Below are 16,497 nucleotides of genomic sequence, written 5' to 3' on the forward strand. Positions count from 1 at the left end.
ACATTTCATGAGCAATTGGTACATTTAACAAAAACAAAAAACAAAAAAAATCAGCTTGAATCCATTCATGACCATTTTAGTACAGATTTGTCCAAAAATACACCCCTTTCATATGAGGTTTGAGTTATATTCTCTCTCTCTCTCTGTCTCAATCAGTTTTCCCTAGCAAAATGAATTGTTGTGTTATTTTCACTAATGGAGGGTTACCAGACATCCCCAGCTTCTGGGGACAGTCCCCAGATTTGCAAATCTGTCCCCGGACAAATTCCATCCCTGGAATGTCCCCAGATTTGCAAATCTCTCCCCAGGAAACGTGGTAGCGGCAGTCTCAGTAGCCCAGAGCCAGCCTGGTGGCGCGGTTGTCTCTGGCTGGCTTCAGGAGCTGCTCGCTGCGGTGGCGCCCGCCATTTGTCCTCACCAGAAGTCCCCATATGATGTGTCTTGTGCGCATATGATGTGTCTTATGTGATCTCCTGCCCTTTCCCCCTTTGTTTTGATTGATCGCGGGAGGCTCGGGAGTTGTGGGCGGGCGGCCGTTGCCCAGTTTTTTAAAAAACTCTGCATTTATGTTTCACAGGGTGTGAAAGAAGGGCTTTGCACCTTTATACAATATGCATGTGTGCTTGGGCCCAGGGTCTTTTGCCTCACCATCCCCACTACTGACTCCCTGTTGCTACTCAGCTTAAAAAAAAAAGTGTCCCTGGATTCATTGAAAAAAATCTGGGAACCACACACTAATGTGCAATTGGGTACACATTTTCCCCAAATATATGCATTTTTGTACACATTGTTTGGTTAGTGGACTACATCATAAAATCCAGAGGAGTGTTAATTTCAAAGGATAACTATTTTGGTTTTGTGTCTTGGTTCGAGAAGTATGAATTGGGTAGTTTATCACTAAAATGCAAACCACATTGAATGTCTTCTCTGCCCCCTGCTTTACCCTGCTACCTTTTAACTGGAGACGCCAGGTATGCATGTGTTCGAACACCAAGTTATAATCATAGGAGCATAAGAAGAGCCCGGCAGGGCAGTGGTCCATCTATTCCAAAATTCTGTTTTCAGAGGGCCCAACCAGATGGTCAAGGGGAACCCATAAGCAGGACCTGAACACAACCACCCTCTACCTTCCTGCAGTTTCCAGCATCTGCTATTCAGAAGCATTGCCATCTCTAACAGTGGAAATAGAGCATAGCTATCAGCATGGCTTTTTTTTTTCAGCCGGAACTCACCTCACTGGAACTCAGTTCTGGAACCTCTCAGTTGGGTACCATTGCCATTCTAAGAGAACAAGAGAGGTGTTCATGGTGAGTTCCGGCACCTCGTTTTCTAGAAAAATAGCACTGGCTATCAGTCTCAATAGCCACCGATAGCCTTATCCTCCCTGATCCTATTTTAAAGCTGTCCAATTTGGTGGCCTTCACTGTTCCTTGTGAGAGCCAATTCCAGAGTTTAATAATGCCATCCCCATTCTTTCTAACACAACACTGACTGGCATTTGCTGCAGGCGACTGTTGGAAGATGCTTGGCATTCTATGGCACACACTGGATTGCTAAGCCATTCTGGCACCCGACAAATGTAGATCAATATGATTTTTTTAAATGCCCCTGATGGTACAACACACACACACCCAGAATTGGCCTGAGTTAATGCTCCTCTTGCTTTGCTTCAGCTCAAGCATTAACAGTTTGTCACATTCATGAAAATATAATCCTCCGTCTGGGCAGGAAGCGGGTGGAGTATTCATTCTCAGGTTTCGGAGCTATACATTTCATCTTCCCCTACCATAGCCCATCCTTTGTATTGTGCAATTCCTCCTGGGACTCCAGCGATGAGCAGATGCTTTGCAATTCCAGCTGTTTTGATGCAACTAAAAGGAAATCTGAGCTTTAACTTCCGCCCAATGCACCTGTGCTCTCTTTGCTTGGGAAAACCCAGGGCAAGATTTGGAGGGTATGGGAGGAGAGGAAGAGCTTATTCCAGTTGCATCAATCTGCATAGATCAATGGTGAGCAAATGTTTTCAGCTCAAGGCCCACATCACCTCATAGGAAAATTTCTGCATGCCAGAGGTGGTCAGGTATAGAGGCAAAAAAATGGGTGGAGAAACAGGTGTGACACTGACCTCTGCACAGAAGGCTACAATCCAGCCACACAAAAGACAAAGGTTTCTACACACATGACTCTCTATCCAGGCAAGGAAGAGGCATCATTGCTTGTCAGGGATGCATTTTGGCAAAGTAAAAGCACTTGAGAAGAGTGTGGAACAGGGCTGATGAGAGGTGTGGCCTGAGGAGGGTTTGGTTCTTGCTACTGTGGGTTCAGAAAAGGGTAGCCAAAATTGATCAAGGGGCTGGAGCAACTCCCCTATGAGGAAAGGCTGCAGTATTTGGGACTTTTTACTTTAGAGAAAATGTGAGTAAGTGGTGGCATGACAGAAATATATAAAATTATGCATGGCATGAAAAAAATTAATAGAGAAAAGTGTTTTGTTTTTTTCCTTCTCTCTCATAACAGTAGAACTCATGGGTATCCATTGATGCTGAATACTGGAAGATTCAGAACATTTAAAGAGTATTTCTTCATGCATCACATAGTTAAACTGTGGAACTCCCTCCCACCAGAAACAGTAATGGCCACCGCTCTGGAAGGCTTAAAAAGAGAATGGGACAAAATCATGGAGAAGGAGGCTATAAACAGCTACTAGCCATGATGGCTGTGCTCTGCCTCAGAGAAATTATGCCTCTGAACACAAGTTTCTGGGAATCACATGTGGGCAGAGTGCTGTTGTGCTCATGTACAGCTTATGGGTTTTCCACAGGCATCTGGTTGGCCACTGTGAGAGCAGGATACTGGGGTAAGAAGGGTCAAGTCCGTCTCATATTTTTATGCATTGGAAGAGGTCACACACATAAACCTAATGGGTGGAAACCCAGTTTGAAATACCCTCCCAAGACAGTGCCTAACCTTTAATTTCAAGTCCATTTGGCTTTTGACTGGTGGATTTGTGAAAGCATCACTTGAAAACCAAATGCAAGGTCCTAGTCCCCTTGGAGTTCTCTCTCTCTCTCTCTCAACAAGGCTGGATGGTGAAAGAAACACACATGCTTTGGCCACCCCACCTGAGGGTCCCCTTTTGAGGTGAGGGAAGCTAAAGCATCAGGTCATGTCAATTGCCATGAGGGACTGCTGCCTGGGCCTGCCTTCACAGGGCTCAGCAGGACAGCCTTGGCCCTGCCATCTTACGTACATCAGCCTTTGGGCATCTCACATGAAAGTCCTGCTGGGAGAACAAAGGGCTACTCTACAGCTGCTGAATTATTCATACTGGAGACAAGGAGAAGGGAAATGCCTTTCTTCTCCAACACAAAAGCAGCTGCTGAGAAGGGATAGGTGTGCCAGGAGAACACTTGGCTGGCAAAAATGATAATGGTGAAGGTGAGAAATCAGAAGTTTGAATAGGCCGAAGCTGGGAATGAAGTTCTCAGTGCCAGTGCTTCATATTGCCATTTCAAATAGACACATACTGTTTGCAAACAGAGTTCTTTTAAAGTGCCATCTTACATTCCTTACACACACACACACACACACACACACGTCCAGAGAAAAGTAGGAGATGCACACATACTATCTGTGTGCATCTTCTTCTCCATGCCCCTGGCCACCCACTAGCCACCATTTTGACAAGCGTGGATTGCTCCAAGTGCAACCTTAGGCCATCTCAACCTGCTCTCACCACACCATGGGTTGACCAGAATTAATATGAAACAGTTTGAGATTCACAGAACCAAAGAACTGTAGGGTTGGAAGGAACATCAAGGGCCATCTACTCCAACTCTCTGCAATGCAATCACAGCTAAAGAATCCCTGACAGGTGGCCATCCCACCACAATTTGAAAACTGCCAATGAATGAAAGTTCAATGCCTGCCAATGGCAGGTGGAGCCAGTTAATTCTACTTTTCCCCCTATTCTCCTTCCTGCTGGGTTCTCCAAGGGACAGCGCCAAGATATGAAGGAAGAAGGCAACTCGATGGACAGGTTGTAAGCAAGAAGGAAGGCAAGTGAGGGCTGGTTGAGGACAGACTGAGGTTGGTGAAGCACTGCCCCATTTCCCCAAACAAAACTAGCCTCCACTGCATGAAAGGCTAGGAAATACCTCTCGTCCAATCCCAGCTAAGAATGATGTAATCCAGTTGTTTTTATGTGAAGAGCAGCTGCAATTTGGAGGTCTGTACAGAGAACGATACACAGAGAAAGACTGTCTCCCTGGAGACTTGATGTGGGAGTAATTAGGGATATGGGGGGATTAATTTGGTTTGTGTTTACATGAGAAGCTACCTAATTTATGCTTCCTGAACAAATACATGAGGAGTGGGGAATCTTTTTCAGCCTGAGGGCTGTATTTCCTACTAGGTAGTCATCTGGAGGGGAGGCACATGCCAGTGGTGTGTGGGTCCAGAAGCAACAGGAGGTGGAACCACAAATATAAATTTATTCACACATCCTTCTCTATCCTCCATCCAGGCAAGGAAGAGGCATCGGCATAGTTCCAGGACACAAGCCAGCCAGGCAAAAACATTCAGGGATGGTGAGAGATGTGGTCTGGAAAAGAGGTCTATCCTGGGGAGAGTCCCAGGGGCCAGACAGAGATGCATTTGGCCCCCAAGCTTGAGGTTTCATATGCAATATGCAAACCAAGCCCCAACTATTCTTTGCAATTCAACTTTCTCTAAATCTGGTGATGCTGTTCCCCAGCAAGCCAAAAGTTGACAAACCACTCCTCAAAGTCAATATTTTTCAACACATTTTTCCAACAAATTATCCCCCCACATCCCAAGAGAGCATTCCCTAGCCACTAGGACAATCTCCTTTGGAGGTAAAGAAAACAGAGTATTGTAGGAAGTCACCAAGAACACACAAACGTTTCCCCTCCTAGACACATACTTGCCATCTGTCCCACTTTGAGCAGGACGTCTCAGATTCTGTTTCAAATCTCAGATGTCCCAACTATTCTGCCGCTGCTGCTGTGAGACCTCCATTGAGGCCTGCTGCAGCCACAAACATACTCAAAGAAGCCGGGCCACACTTCTGGAAATATGGAAGCAGCTGCAGTGGGCCTCGGTCTTGTCATGGTGGAGGCAGCAGAGGAGAGCCAGTGAAGGTAACGTGGTAGGCAGGCAGCGAACTTGCAGGTGGTGTCATAGTGGTGTGGCCTGGGCACACCTGTGGGTGGCAGTGGGGATGGAGGTGGTCTAGGATGGAGGTGGCCTGGGGTGTGTGCCCCCTATTTGGGTTGGGAAATGTTGGACGGGATAGGACACTGAGAGAGGTCCTGGGGATAGTATATGTTTGGGCTATGCATCAGATCTGGGCTGATTTGAATTGGTTTGCAGTTTGGCCAGATCAGGCTGAGACAGCTTGGGATCACCCCAAATTGGGTTGGCCTTCCCAGAGTGATTCAGGGCTGGCATACAGGCAACAGGGGTGTGGGAGATGAGGCAGGTGACAGCCTCTGCAAAGAGTACCATGAAACAGTGTGCAAAAGGGCTTTCAAACAGCCCTGCACTTCATTTTGGTTGCATATGCCTATTTCCAGGTAGGCAACATGCATGCGTAGCAAAACTGAGGACTGAATCCCCAACTTAGGTTCAGTCCTGCTCTCTGTATTGCAGTCAGGAGAAGGGGAAGGAGAAACAGCCTCTCCTTCTTCTCCCACCCCTCCTGGCCACATGTTTATCAATAGGGTTTAAGACACTAATTGAGCATTAGGACTGACCCCTGAATCAGTTTGGGGACCAGTTCTAGGTTGGATCAGCCAATGTCAAATTGAGACCAATCCAAACTGCCAGATTGGGTCCTCTATCAGATCAGAGTATGGGGGGGTGTGCACAACCCCAGTTTATATGGTTGCCTGCTTGTTTTTACTAGCTGTGTTCCAGTGCCTTTAACAGCATCTTGACACATAGGCATTTGATAGGGGACACTTTGTCTGCATTCTCTATACTGCTGTTAGGAAAACTTTTCCATGATGCATATTTTATTTTCATGACAAACTGCTGCTAAAGGCAGAGAAGCAGAAGCAGTAAATTAGTTGGCAAGTCAAGTTCTCTGCCTAATGAGTTAGATGGGGGACGTTTATTAAATAAAGCAGTAGGAACTGTATGTTCAGACTGAAAATATTTGGGGATACCTGCGTCACAGATACTTAAAAACATAGGTTAAGGTCACCTTTTGTCTCTCATTTGAGCCACATTTCCCCTCGCCCAACTTTACTTCTGCTTTTTGCTACTTTCCATCCCGCTCTTACCACTTCCACCACCCACCATCAGCATAACAAGGTCAAAGTGCCCTGTATCTCAGTACGATGAAAACAAAGAACAGCGCCTCAGACGGGATGGGTCACTGGATGATGCTTGTTAGTTAGTAATTATGTTCCAGGAAACAGAGGGAGAAACATAGGTCTTGTTTATGATGTTGAAATGAATAGAGATGAGGGAGGTTAATTATAAATCTGTTTTAGGAACACTATAGACCTAAGTGCAGGATGCAAACATTACCTTAGGTCATTACTCATTTCTGAAGCTCAGAAAATAATGTAGAGTGGTCTATTTGCGAAAATAATGCACAGTAAGAGTGGGGAACATTATTCAGCTCAAGGGCTGCATTCCTTTCAGGATAATCGTTGGGGGGGAGGAACATGCCAGTGGTAGGACAGGGCCAGAAGTAAAAGTGAATGGAGCAATGAATGTAAACTTCAGCATTGTACATTAGGCTAGTTTCTACATACATTCTCTTGCCACCCCTCTATCCTCCATCTAGGCAAGCAAGAGGCATTATCAGAGTTCAACGCTGAGATCCAGCACCGAGGGCCTTCTGGCGGTGCCCTCATTGCGAGAAGTGAGGTTACAGGGAACCAGACAGAGGACCTTCTTCGTAGTGGCGCCCGCCCTGTGGAACACCCTCCCTTCAGATGTGAAGGAAATAAGCAGCTATCCTATCTTTAAAAGAGATCTGAAGGCAGCCCTGTTTAGGGAAGTTTTTAATATTTAAAGCTGTATTGTTTTTAACACTTGATTGGGAGCTGCCCAGAGTGGCTGGGGAAACTCAGCCAGATGGGTGGGGTATAAATTATTATTATTATTATTATTATTATTATTATTATTATTATTATTAGACACATCTCAGTGAGTAGAAAGACTGCAGGAGGGTGTGAAGTTGAGATATCATGACAGTTTTATCACTTCATGAAAAATAGCTGTGTACAAGAATGTGCACTGAAAAGCTGAGACTGGATGCAACCATACCACATCTGTGTCTTTGGGGCAGCTTCCCCAGGGGTGGGGAACCTGTGGCCAGCCATTGTTGAACTAAAGCTACGATCATCCCCAGGGAGTGTAGCCAACTGTCAGGGAATATGGGATCTGTGGCCCAAAACCTGGAGGGCACCATGCTGGTTATCCATGCACAATATCCGAACCCATGTTGAGAAAAGAAGAGAGGTTAGTTCAGCTTCCTGGTTGCATCTAGAAAAAAGAGACCCTGCTAGCCTGGATGCTAGAACTCACTAATAGCTGGCACTTATCTCAGGAAGGACCAGGCCCTGGCTCAATCAATCAGGCACTTAGAGATTCTGCCACCGTCACCACTAGAGATAGAAGATGAATTTGATTCGATTAGGATTTTAATGTGAACCTATCTAAGGCCCCTCTGCCACTATATATTTAAAGCAGCATCATTCTACTTTAAGCAGCCATGGCTTCCCCCAAAGAAACCTGGGAGCTGTAGTTTGTTTAAAAGTGTTCACCCATAGCTACAATTCCCAGAATGGTTTAGCAATCAATCCCCATTCCCAGGAAATGCTGGGAATCGTAGGTCTCTGTGGGAGGAAATAGGGGGTTTCCTAACAACCCTCAACACCCTTAGCAAACTACAGTTGCCCAGGATTTTGGGGAGCAACCATGACTGTTCAAAATGGTATCATACTGTGTAAAATGGCTAGGACAGATGAATCATAGTATTGTAGAGTTAGAAGGGACCGCAATGGTCATCTAGTCCAACCCCCTGCGATGCAGGAATATCAGTTGCACTATCCATGACAAATGACCACCCAACTTCTGCTTAAAAACCTCCAAGAAAGGAGAGTCCACCAGCTCCCAAGGGAGCCTGTTCCACTGTCAAACAGCTCTTACTGTCAGAAAGTTTTTCCTAATGCTTAATCTGAGTCTCCTTTCCTGTAACTTGAATCCATTGTTTCAGGTTCTACCCTCCAGAGCAGGAGAAAACAAGCTTGCTCCATCTTCCGTGGGACAGCCCTTTAGCTATTTGAAGATGGCTATCATGAAATCTCCAAACTTTGTGATGATGTTCCCCAACCAAATAATGCATGCAAAAATATACATACTAGGGGAATGCATGACTAAAGATACACACATTAACCTGGGGTGGAGGAACCTTTGGCCCTCCAGATGCTGCTGAACATCTCCCATGTGTATGTGCCGGAGTTCCATTGGGATCGCAACCAGCACAAGTATACACATAGAGAGTTGTTCTCCTAGACTTATTTCAGGAATATTTGGACCGTTTGGCTTTGAGATACTGAGTTGTGCATGTCATGATTATTTTGGCACTTGTATATATTATTAAAGATTTCGTGTAAAAGGAGGTATTGAAATGTCATACAATATTTTAAATGAATTTTCGTAAACCACATACTGAGTTGTTTAGTTTGTGATTGAACTCCAACTCCCATCAGCCCCAGCCGTCACAGCCAATAGCCAAAGCTGATGGGAGATGCAGTCCAGCAGCACCCAGAGGGTGAAAAGGCTTCCCCACCACTGCATTAGTGAATGACAGATCAGAAATGCACCATATTAGACAAAACCCAAAACTGGATGCAAAATTCTGTATAACAAGAGAAATTTGCACCAAAATGCTGGTGAAACTTAAGACCTTTTCATTTAATTGCAAAATGAGGAAGAAATGCAGTGAACCAAACTAAAAGTCTGGAAAATCAAGAGACTGAGAGAAAGGGAAACAGGCAGATTCATTCATTCCTATCTGCCACAGACCCTGGCTACTAGAGCACGGCGTGAACTCTTGAATTACAGAACAACACCAGTGGCCTCCCTCCCCCCCCCCACACACACACAGTTCACTTGGATCATCCTCTGGTTCCTTTTCGCAAATGCAGGCACATACAGATCCAATTCATTGTCAACGAACGCTCAATGGATTAATCAACTGAGCATTATTTACTTGTCCGACATGCATTAAAAAGGGGGGGGGATCTGAATCCCACTCTTGATTTTTCCAGCCTTATATCTTTTTCCTTCTCCACCCCCAGGCCAACTGGGTACTTGAGAGCCTTCTCCTCCATAGACTTCACCTGATTCCAAATATTTACTATGCAACTGGAAAGAGCTGTAGCGGAAATGGAATCCTGCATAACTGAGTTGGTTCCAGGTACTGGCTTGATAGAGCACATCCTAAGGCTGTGGGCTCACTTAAAAGAGCCCTTTAGACCTTCTCCTCTTTGGCGGCACTTCAACCTTCCTGTTCACCTGCAACCAGAAAGAGCTGCAAGCCACCCCTCCTTTTTTTTCAGATGCCCTTTGAAAATATATTCTTTAGACAGGCCTTTGCAATCTATTTTCTTTATTTCTCTTTTTTAACCAATCAATTTTTATTGATGTTTTTATGCTGATTTTATTTTTGTAAGCTGCACAGCAGAACTCTTAATAGGCAGTTGTTAAGCGTGTAAGGACAAAAGAAGTAATTATAATTTAACAGCTTGCATGTTATTCTATTTTGTTAAAGCAACTAGGAAAAAAATATGATGATGGGAAGATCTCGCACAGGTGAAGGGAAGCAGTGGAGAGGAGGGGAGGGTTAGGTTGAATTTGGGAAATAAAATAATATATGGGACAGCAAGGAATATAATAGATTCTTATAGAATAGTAATATATTGTAACCAGAACAGAAGTTCAAAAGGGGAAGTAAGTGTATTTTCATTATTGTAATAGTTATTATTATTTCTTATCAGTAGAAGGCAATGTTCATTTAGGCTTCTTCGTTTTGCTTTCTGTATAATTTTCTTCAGGCAATAAAAAAAAAAAAGTTGCACACCACCCTGATGTGTGTGGTGTTGTTTTTTTAAGGAAAGTGTGGATTACCAATAAGCAAATAAATAAATAAAAATGGACCGATGGTATTACAGTATAATATAGCTTCCTGTGTGTGAGCACAGAGGTAAAGCTTTTGCCTTGCATGGAGAAGCTTCCAGGTTCAATCGCTGGCATATCCAAGTCAGGCTGCAAGAGACCCTGGAGAGCCACTGCCAGCCTGTGCTGGCAATACTGTGATAAGTGGACCTGGTGGTCTGACTCGATATAAGACAGCTCCCTACCTTCTCCCTCTTATCGTTAGTGGGAAAGAAACTGGGTCCTTACCCTGATAGGACACCAAGGACCAAGTTGAGCATGAAGAAAGAGCCGATGATGATGAGCGGGATGAAGTAAAGCCAGTTCCACATATTCCCTGCGGCATCGTTAGTCTGGAGAAAGACAGAGAAAAGAGGAAGAGGAGAAAGAGACTTTAATCCAAACCCACATGTCCAGCATACAATGAACCAATGATTTCTTTTGTACTGTTTTTTTTTAATACTACACTACAGCAGTGCTTCCCCCCCCCCCCCGAGAAAATGAGGTACAGGAACGCTCAGGTTTTTTTGACAGAGCCAAAGGTGTTGAGCTTTAGGGGGGGGGAAACAACGCTTTGGGGGCAGGAACGCTTCTCCGCTCAATCACCCCACTGCCAGCATCACTGCAGCCACATTTCAATGTCGACTCCAACATGCCGCCCCACAGCCTCCAACACAAAGCCATGAGCGGCATGCAGCCCAAAGACTCCGACACGCAGCTCTGGGCACCTTGCCACTATACAGCTGCTGGTACACAACAAATAGGTGCTGGAATGCACCAAAGAGGTGCTGGAACTCAGTTCTGGTGAGTTCCAGCTGAAAAAAAGCCCTGCACTTCACTACTTGTTACATCAGGGGACTTCCCAGGCTCCCCCAGATTGAGAGGACGGGAGCAATAGTCGGTCCAGTGGTCAAGAAGGCAGTTTTTGTACGTGCTATAGAGGGAAGTGAGAGGCAGATGGGGCTCATGAACATGGGACGGTAGCCCATCTAGGAGAAGGAAAACTCTAACTCTAAACCTCCACCGCCTTGTGGGACATATTCGGGAGAAGAAAAAGCTAAGGAGTAAACCCTACACAAATTCAGCGTGGAATCCTAAGGCCTTGTTCACTCCCTTCCAGCAACTCCTGCAGTTAAGCTGGTGCCAAACATATTGCTCTGATCTCCTTGGGACCACATCAGTGAAGTTGAGAGGGGCGTCTTGTTGTCTGGGCAGCTCAGGACCTCCATACATACACACTGCCAAGGCTTGCCTCCCACAGAAATTGCTTCAGTGCTTCTAATGCAGCATTTAGACCTCACGCCTGGAGGTACACTCTTTTGTCTCTTGAGAAAGATGGGTGCCCACACCATGGGTGAACAACCTCAGGCTTGATGGCTGAATAACAGCCCTCCAGACTTCTCTATCTGCCTCCTAGCTGGATCAGATTATTTCCAAGGTCCCTCTCAATCTCTGTGAGCAGTAGTCAATATTACTCCTGCTCAGAGTAGACCCACTGGAATTGATGGCCATGACTCACCGAGGGACATTTCAGTAGGTCAACCGTGAGCAGCACATAGTTGGCGGCAACCTTATGGTTCTAAGGACCAGCTTCCATCCTCACCCCATTAGAGGGTGATGGATAAGGGATCTTGTGCTGACTCCTGTCTCATTCACTAAGGGCTGGGAGCCATGAAGCAAAATCAATTTTTATGCCTTCCCTTAAAATACTTTAATGGTTTAATGCTTGGGTGACTTGTTTATGTCACTCAACTCCCAACCCAACCACAGAACTAATCAGATACAATGGAGATGGAAAATGGAAATACTTTCAATGCTCTGATGGTGTTTCACATTGTAAAACACTTGGGAGGCTCCGGACATCTGCATTGCATGGGGGGGGGGGATTACATCATGCATTTAAGAGTTACATACATCCCATTGATTTTGCATATCACCTTGCTGCTTAAGAACAAACATTCTATTAAGAAAAATAATTGCTGTACTGGAGCTCACTCAATGCTGGCCATCTAATTTCTTGCCATGATCCACACACTACCACCAGTCAAACACAGTCCTGTGATGGCCAAAAGCTGATTCCACTATGAGGAGCTGGTGCTCCAAGGTAAAATCAGGGATGGAGCAACTCTCCCATGAGGAGAGAAATGTGAGTAATAGGTGACATGGCAGGGGTCTGTAAAAGTATGAATGGCATGGTGAAGGTTAAGAGATATGTGCTTTTTGTCACTCTGCCATAATACTAGAATGCAAGGCCATCCACTGAAACAGATATTGGAAGATTCAGGATGGAGAAAAGGAAGAACTTATTCACAGACGCATAAAATTTTTGTCAATACAGGGCTGCCTTCAGATGTCTTCTAAAAGTCTGATAGTTGTTGTTCTCTTTGACATCTGGTGGGAGGGTGTTCCACAGGGCGGGTGCCACTACCGAGAAGGCCCTCTGCCTGGTTCCTTGTAACCTCACTTCTTGCAGTGAGGGAACTGCCAGAAGGCCCTTGGAGCTGGACCTCAGTGTCGAGCCAGAACGATGGGGGTGGAGATGCTCCTTTAGGTATACTGGGCCGAGGCTGTTTAGGGCTTTACAGGTCAGCACCAACACTTTGAATTGTGCTCAGAAACATACCGTGAGCCAGTGTAGATCCTTTAAGACTGGTGTTACATGGCTCTGGCAGCCGCTCACTGTCACCAGTTTGGCAGCTGCATTCTGGATTAGTTGGAGTTTCCAAGTCACCTTCAAAGGTAGCCCCACATACAGTGGAATCTAAGTGGAAGATTGCCAGAGCACGTACCACTCTGGCAAGACAGTGCATGGGAAGGTAGGGTCTCACCTGGTCCTTTAGAGGCACAGTTACCTCATTCAGGGCCAGGATGTCCCCCACAACTGTCCACCCTCTGCCTCCCAAAAACAGTACTTCTGTCTTGTTGGGAGTCAACCTCAATCTGTTAATTACCATCCATCTTTCAACTGCCTTCAGACACTCACATGCGATGTTCACCACCTCAGAGAGCAGCACAGCCATACAACGCCAGTATGAGGCAAACCGTGCCCTCCACAACATCATTTCCTTCTAGCTCTGTGACTGATGGAGGAGATCCTGCCCAATAACAGAAATGTGCTCCACCCCAGAACATCCAGAGAGCACCAAAAGACAAAGGTTCTCTGTTCAACGGTCACTGTTATATCAAATAATCTACTTGACCCAATGGTAATTTTTTTGCTGTTTTTAAGATAGCCTCTGACTTAGAGAGAGCTAGACAAGGTTCTCTGAGGTTGTTCAGCTTTCCAGTGAACAGACAATTCACTTCATAGAATCATAGAATTGTAGAGTTGGAAGGAACCCCAAGGATCATCTAGTCCAACCCCTTGCAATGGAGGACTGTAAGGGGAGACTTCCGGAGGCGGCGCGAAACAGCAATGGCGGTCCTCTTCGCGCTGTGAAGAGGGGCTCCGCGGAAAAGGGTCGTCCGCTACGGCAAAGCGGAGACCCGTTAAGAAAAACCACAGGTAGAGTGAGCCTGTGGTCGTGGGACTCGGCGGGCACCAAGAGCGACCTCGGAAACGAAGAAGGGACCCCGTAAGGGGCTCCGGAACGTGGAGGGGGTAGCGGTGCTGTGAGTTCATCGCTCTTTCCGCGGGAGTGAAGCCGCGCGGCTGCTGCTGATGAGCGCTGACCTTTCTTCCTTGAACATTCGATTGGAATCAACTTACTCGTGAGTAAGGTTTTTGAGATTTGGGACTCTAAATTTCTGAAATTTGGCTGAAAGCGGGAGACGTTAAAAAGGAAGTCCGTCTTCCGGCTCTGTTTAAACACCAAGCAAAGAGCTATAAATCTGAAGCGCTGAGAGGGACTTTTAAGAAGTTGGAGTACACCTTGCAAATTCGAATTAAAGTGCATGGAAAGTTAAGAAAAGTTGAGAATTTCTTTTTTACAAGAGGATATAGGCAGCAACCTCTTCCTTTCTCTTTTGTGTGGATTACAAAGTTTCAAAACAGCTCTCGGGCTGTCTGGATACAAAAATCATCAGACTGCGGTAACTGTATATAAGACTTTAAAGTTACTTTGGGGCTACTTTTGTGGTTACAAATAAGGAACTGTGCATGCACCACTGTAAAGAACACGTACTCTCTGCTAGTTTAAATGAACTTTTGAAGGTTCTACCCCTTGGTTTTCGGTTTTTCTTTAACTTTTGGAACTTTTTGGAACTTTTAAAGAGGGGAATTTAATGGTGGAAACTTTTCACTTTTGTTTTCTCTTAACTTTTGGGAAGCTCCCCCTACTGGATTGTGGAATATATAGTCTCTGGGAACTGCAGGGTTTTTTGTAAAGCTTCTGCCTGGATGTTTACCTTTCGGTTTGTCTTTCCCATGGGATTTACAATTTGACCTTGCTACATGGACAGCTGTGGAATGAGTGGAGCCGCAAAAACAAGAGCTGCCAAAAAAGCAAAACAATCTGAGCTAATACAAACAACCTTGCCGGTGCAGCCTCGCAGATCATCAGTTCCAATAGTTACAGGTCTGCAAGAAGGAGAAATTAAACAGCCAGCTTTTCGGGACATGGCTGCAGGAGGACTAGATCCTGTATCTAAGGAAATTTTGGAACAGCTGGCAGCGTTAAATAAAAAGGCAGATGAGCAGGCCTCTAAGTTTGATCAGGTGACAGCCACAATCAACAAATTGACTGACCAAGTTTCTAAAAATTTAGAGGCCATTGGAAATTTGCAGGCAACAACAGCAGAAAATCGTAAATTAGCCGAAGAAGCAAATTTAAAGGCAGACCAAAATAAAAAGAGGATAGAGGAAGTAAGAGGAGAAGTAAGACCACTGAGCAGACAGCTTAATGAACAGCAAGCCTACCTGTCCATGGCAGAATTGAAAAACCGGGAAAGCAACCTTAGGATTAGGAATATACCAGAACTTGAGAAAGAAGATTTGATCAGCTACCTGACGGCAGAAATATCAAAGTTCTGGGGTATCGCAGAAGACAAGGACTTTAAAATTGTCACCGCCTTCAGGCTGGGAAGAGTAGCAAAGAAGGACAAACCAAGAGATTGCTTGGTCATTTTGAGATCTAAGCAAGAAAAAGATAACATACTCGGCCTTCATTTTAAAAATACATTGGTGATTCAGGGAAGAACTGCAGAAATCTTCAGAGACATTCCGAAACAGCTGTTGGATTTAAGAATTGCATATAAAGACCTCGCAAGCCTACTGAGAAACAACACAATCCCTTATAGGTGGGAATTCCCTCAAGGACTATCCTTCAGCATTAAAGGGAAAAAAGTGAGAATTAGATCAGCAGAAGACCAAGAAAAATTTTTGAACGACTACGGGGAGGACCTTCGGAAAGGAGTAGCAGGTGCCTGGCCACCACCTCCGCCTGGTGCATTACCTCCAGATCTTGACAGCAAGAAAGACACTCCTACTGGCTAACAATTTGATTCAAGATGTCTCTGCAGCTATTTAGTTGGAACATTCATGGTGCAAATTCCCCTGAGAAAAGGAAAAAGATTTTTCACATATTGAGAAAGGAACAATTGGACATCATATGCCTACAAGAAACACATGTGACTAGGCTCCATAGGAGAGTTTTAATTAACAAAAAATTAGGCCAAGAATTTGTTTCCTCAGACAAAGTTAAGAAAAGAGGAGTAGTGATTTATGCAAAAGAGAACCTAGCACCAAAGTTGATATTTAAAGATGAACAAGGAAGAATTTTGGCGATTGAAATCCAAACACAAGGAGAAAAATTTTTGATAGTAGGAGTATATGCACCAAATGAGGGGAAAGCGGAATTTTACAAAAAGCTGCATGAGATAATGTTGGATCATATAGACTACACTAACATCATTTTGATGGGAGATATGAATGGAGTCGTCTCTACACATATGGATAAGTCACAAAACCAAAATTTGACTAAAGATGGCAGACTACCTAAATCTTTTTTTGAACTGACAGACAATATGGACTTGATCGACATTTGGAGGACCAAAAACCCACTAGGTAAAGAAGGGACTTTCTTTTCTGAGGCTCACCTATCATGGACAAGAATTGACCAAATTTGGATAACTAGAGGGCTGGCCCCTAAGACAAAAAAAATAGAGATCTGCCCTAAAACCTGCTCCGACCATAACGCATTGAAAATGGATCTGAGACTTGTGCCAGCTGGATCCTTCAGATGGAGAATGAATGACACTTTGTTCAGAGATCAGGAGATTGTGAAGAAGGCCCAAAAAACGTTGAAGGATTATTTTGAAATCAATATGAATACCCCGGTGGACAAGAGAACAATCTGG

At 44.9% G+C, this 16,497-nt stretch overlaps 2 protein-coding genes across 14 annotated transcripts in view; one reads left to right on the forward strand and one right to left on the reverse strand.

The window, feature by feature from the left end:
* The window catches only part of SLC31A2 (solute carrier family 31 member 2), a 766,698-nt gene that overhangs the window by 457,116 nt on the left and 293,085 nt on the right, over positions 1-16,497 (forward strand). The gene's annotated exons all lie outside the window — the stretch shown is intronic.
* The window catches only part of CACNA1B (calcium voltage-gated channel subunit alpha1 B), a 331,532-nt gene that overhangs the window by 176,598 nt on the left and 138,437 nt on the right, over positions 1-16,497 (reverse strand). For all 13 annotated transcript variants that reach the window (XM_081896241.1, XM_081896248.1, XM_081896247.1 and 10 more), the window contains exon 7: positions 10,450-10,553. In XM_081896241.1, the coding sequence (XP_081752367.1) occupies positions 10,450-10,553 (104 nt within the window). The remainder of the gene's footprint in view (positions 1-10,449; positions 10,554-16,497) is intronic.

Source organism: Podarcis melisellensis (assembly GCF_964234715.1).
Source record: "Podarcis melisellensis genome assembly, chromosome: Z".
Classification (NCBI taxonomy): Eukaryota; Metazoa; Chordata; class Lepidosauria; order Squamata; family Lacertidae; genus Podarcis; species Podarcis melisellensis.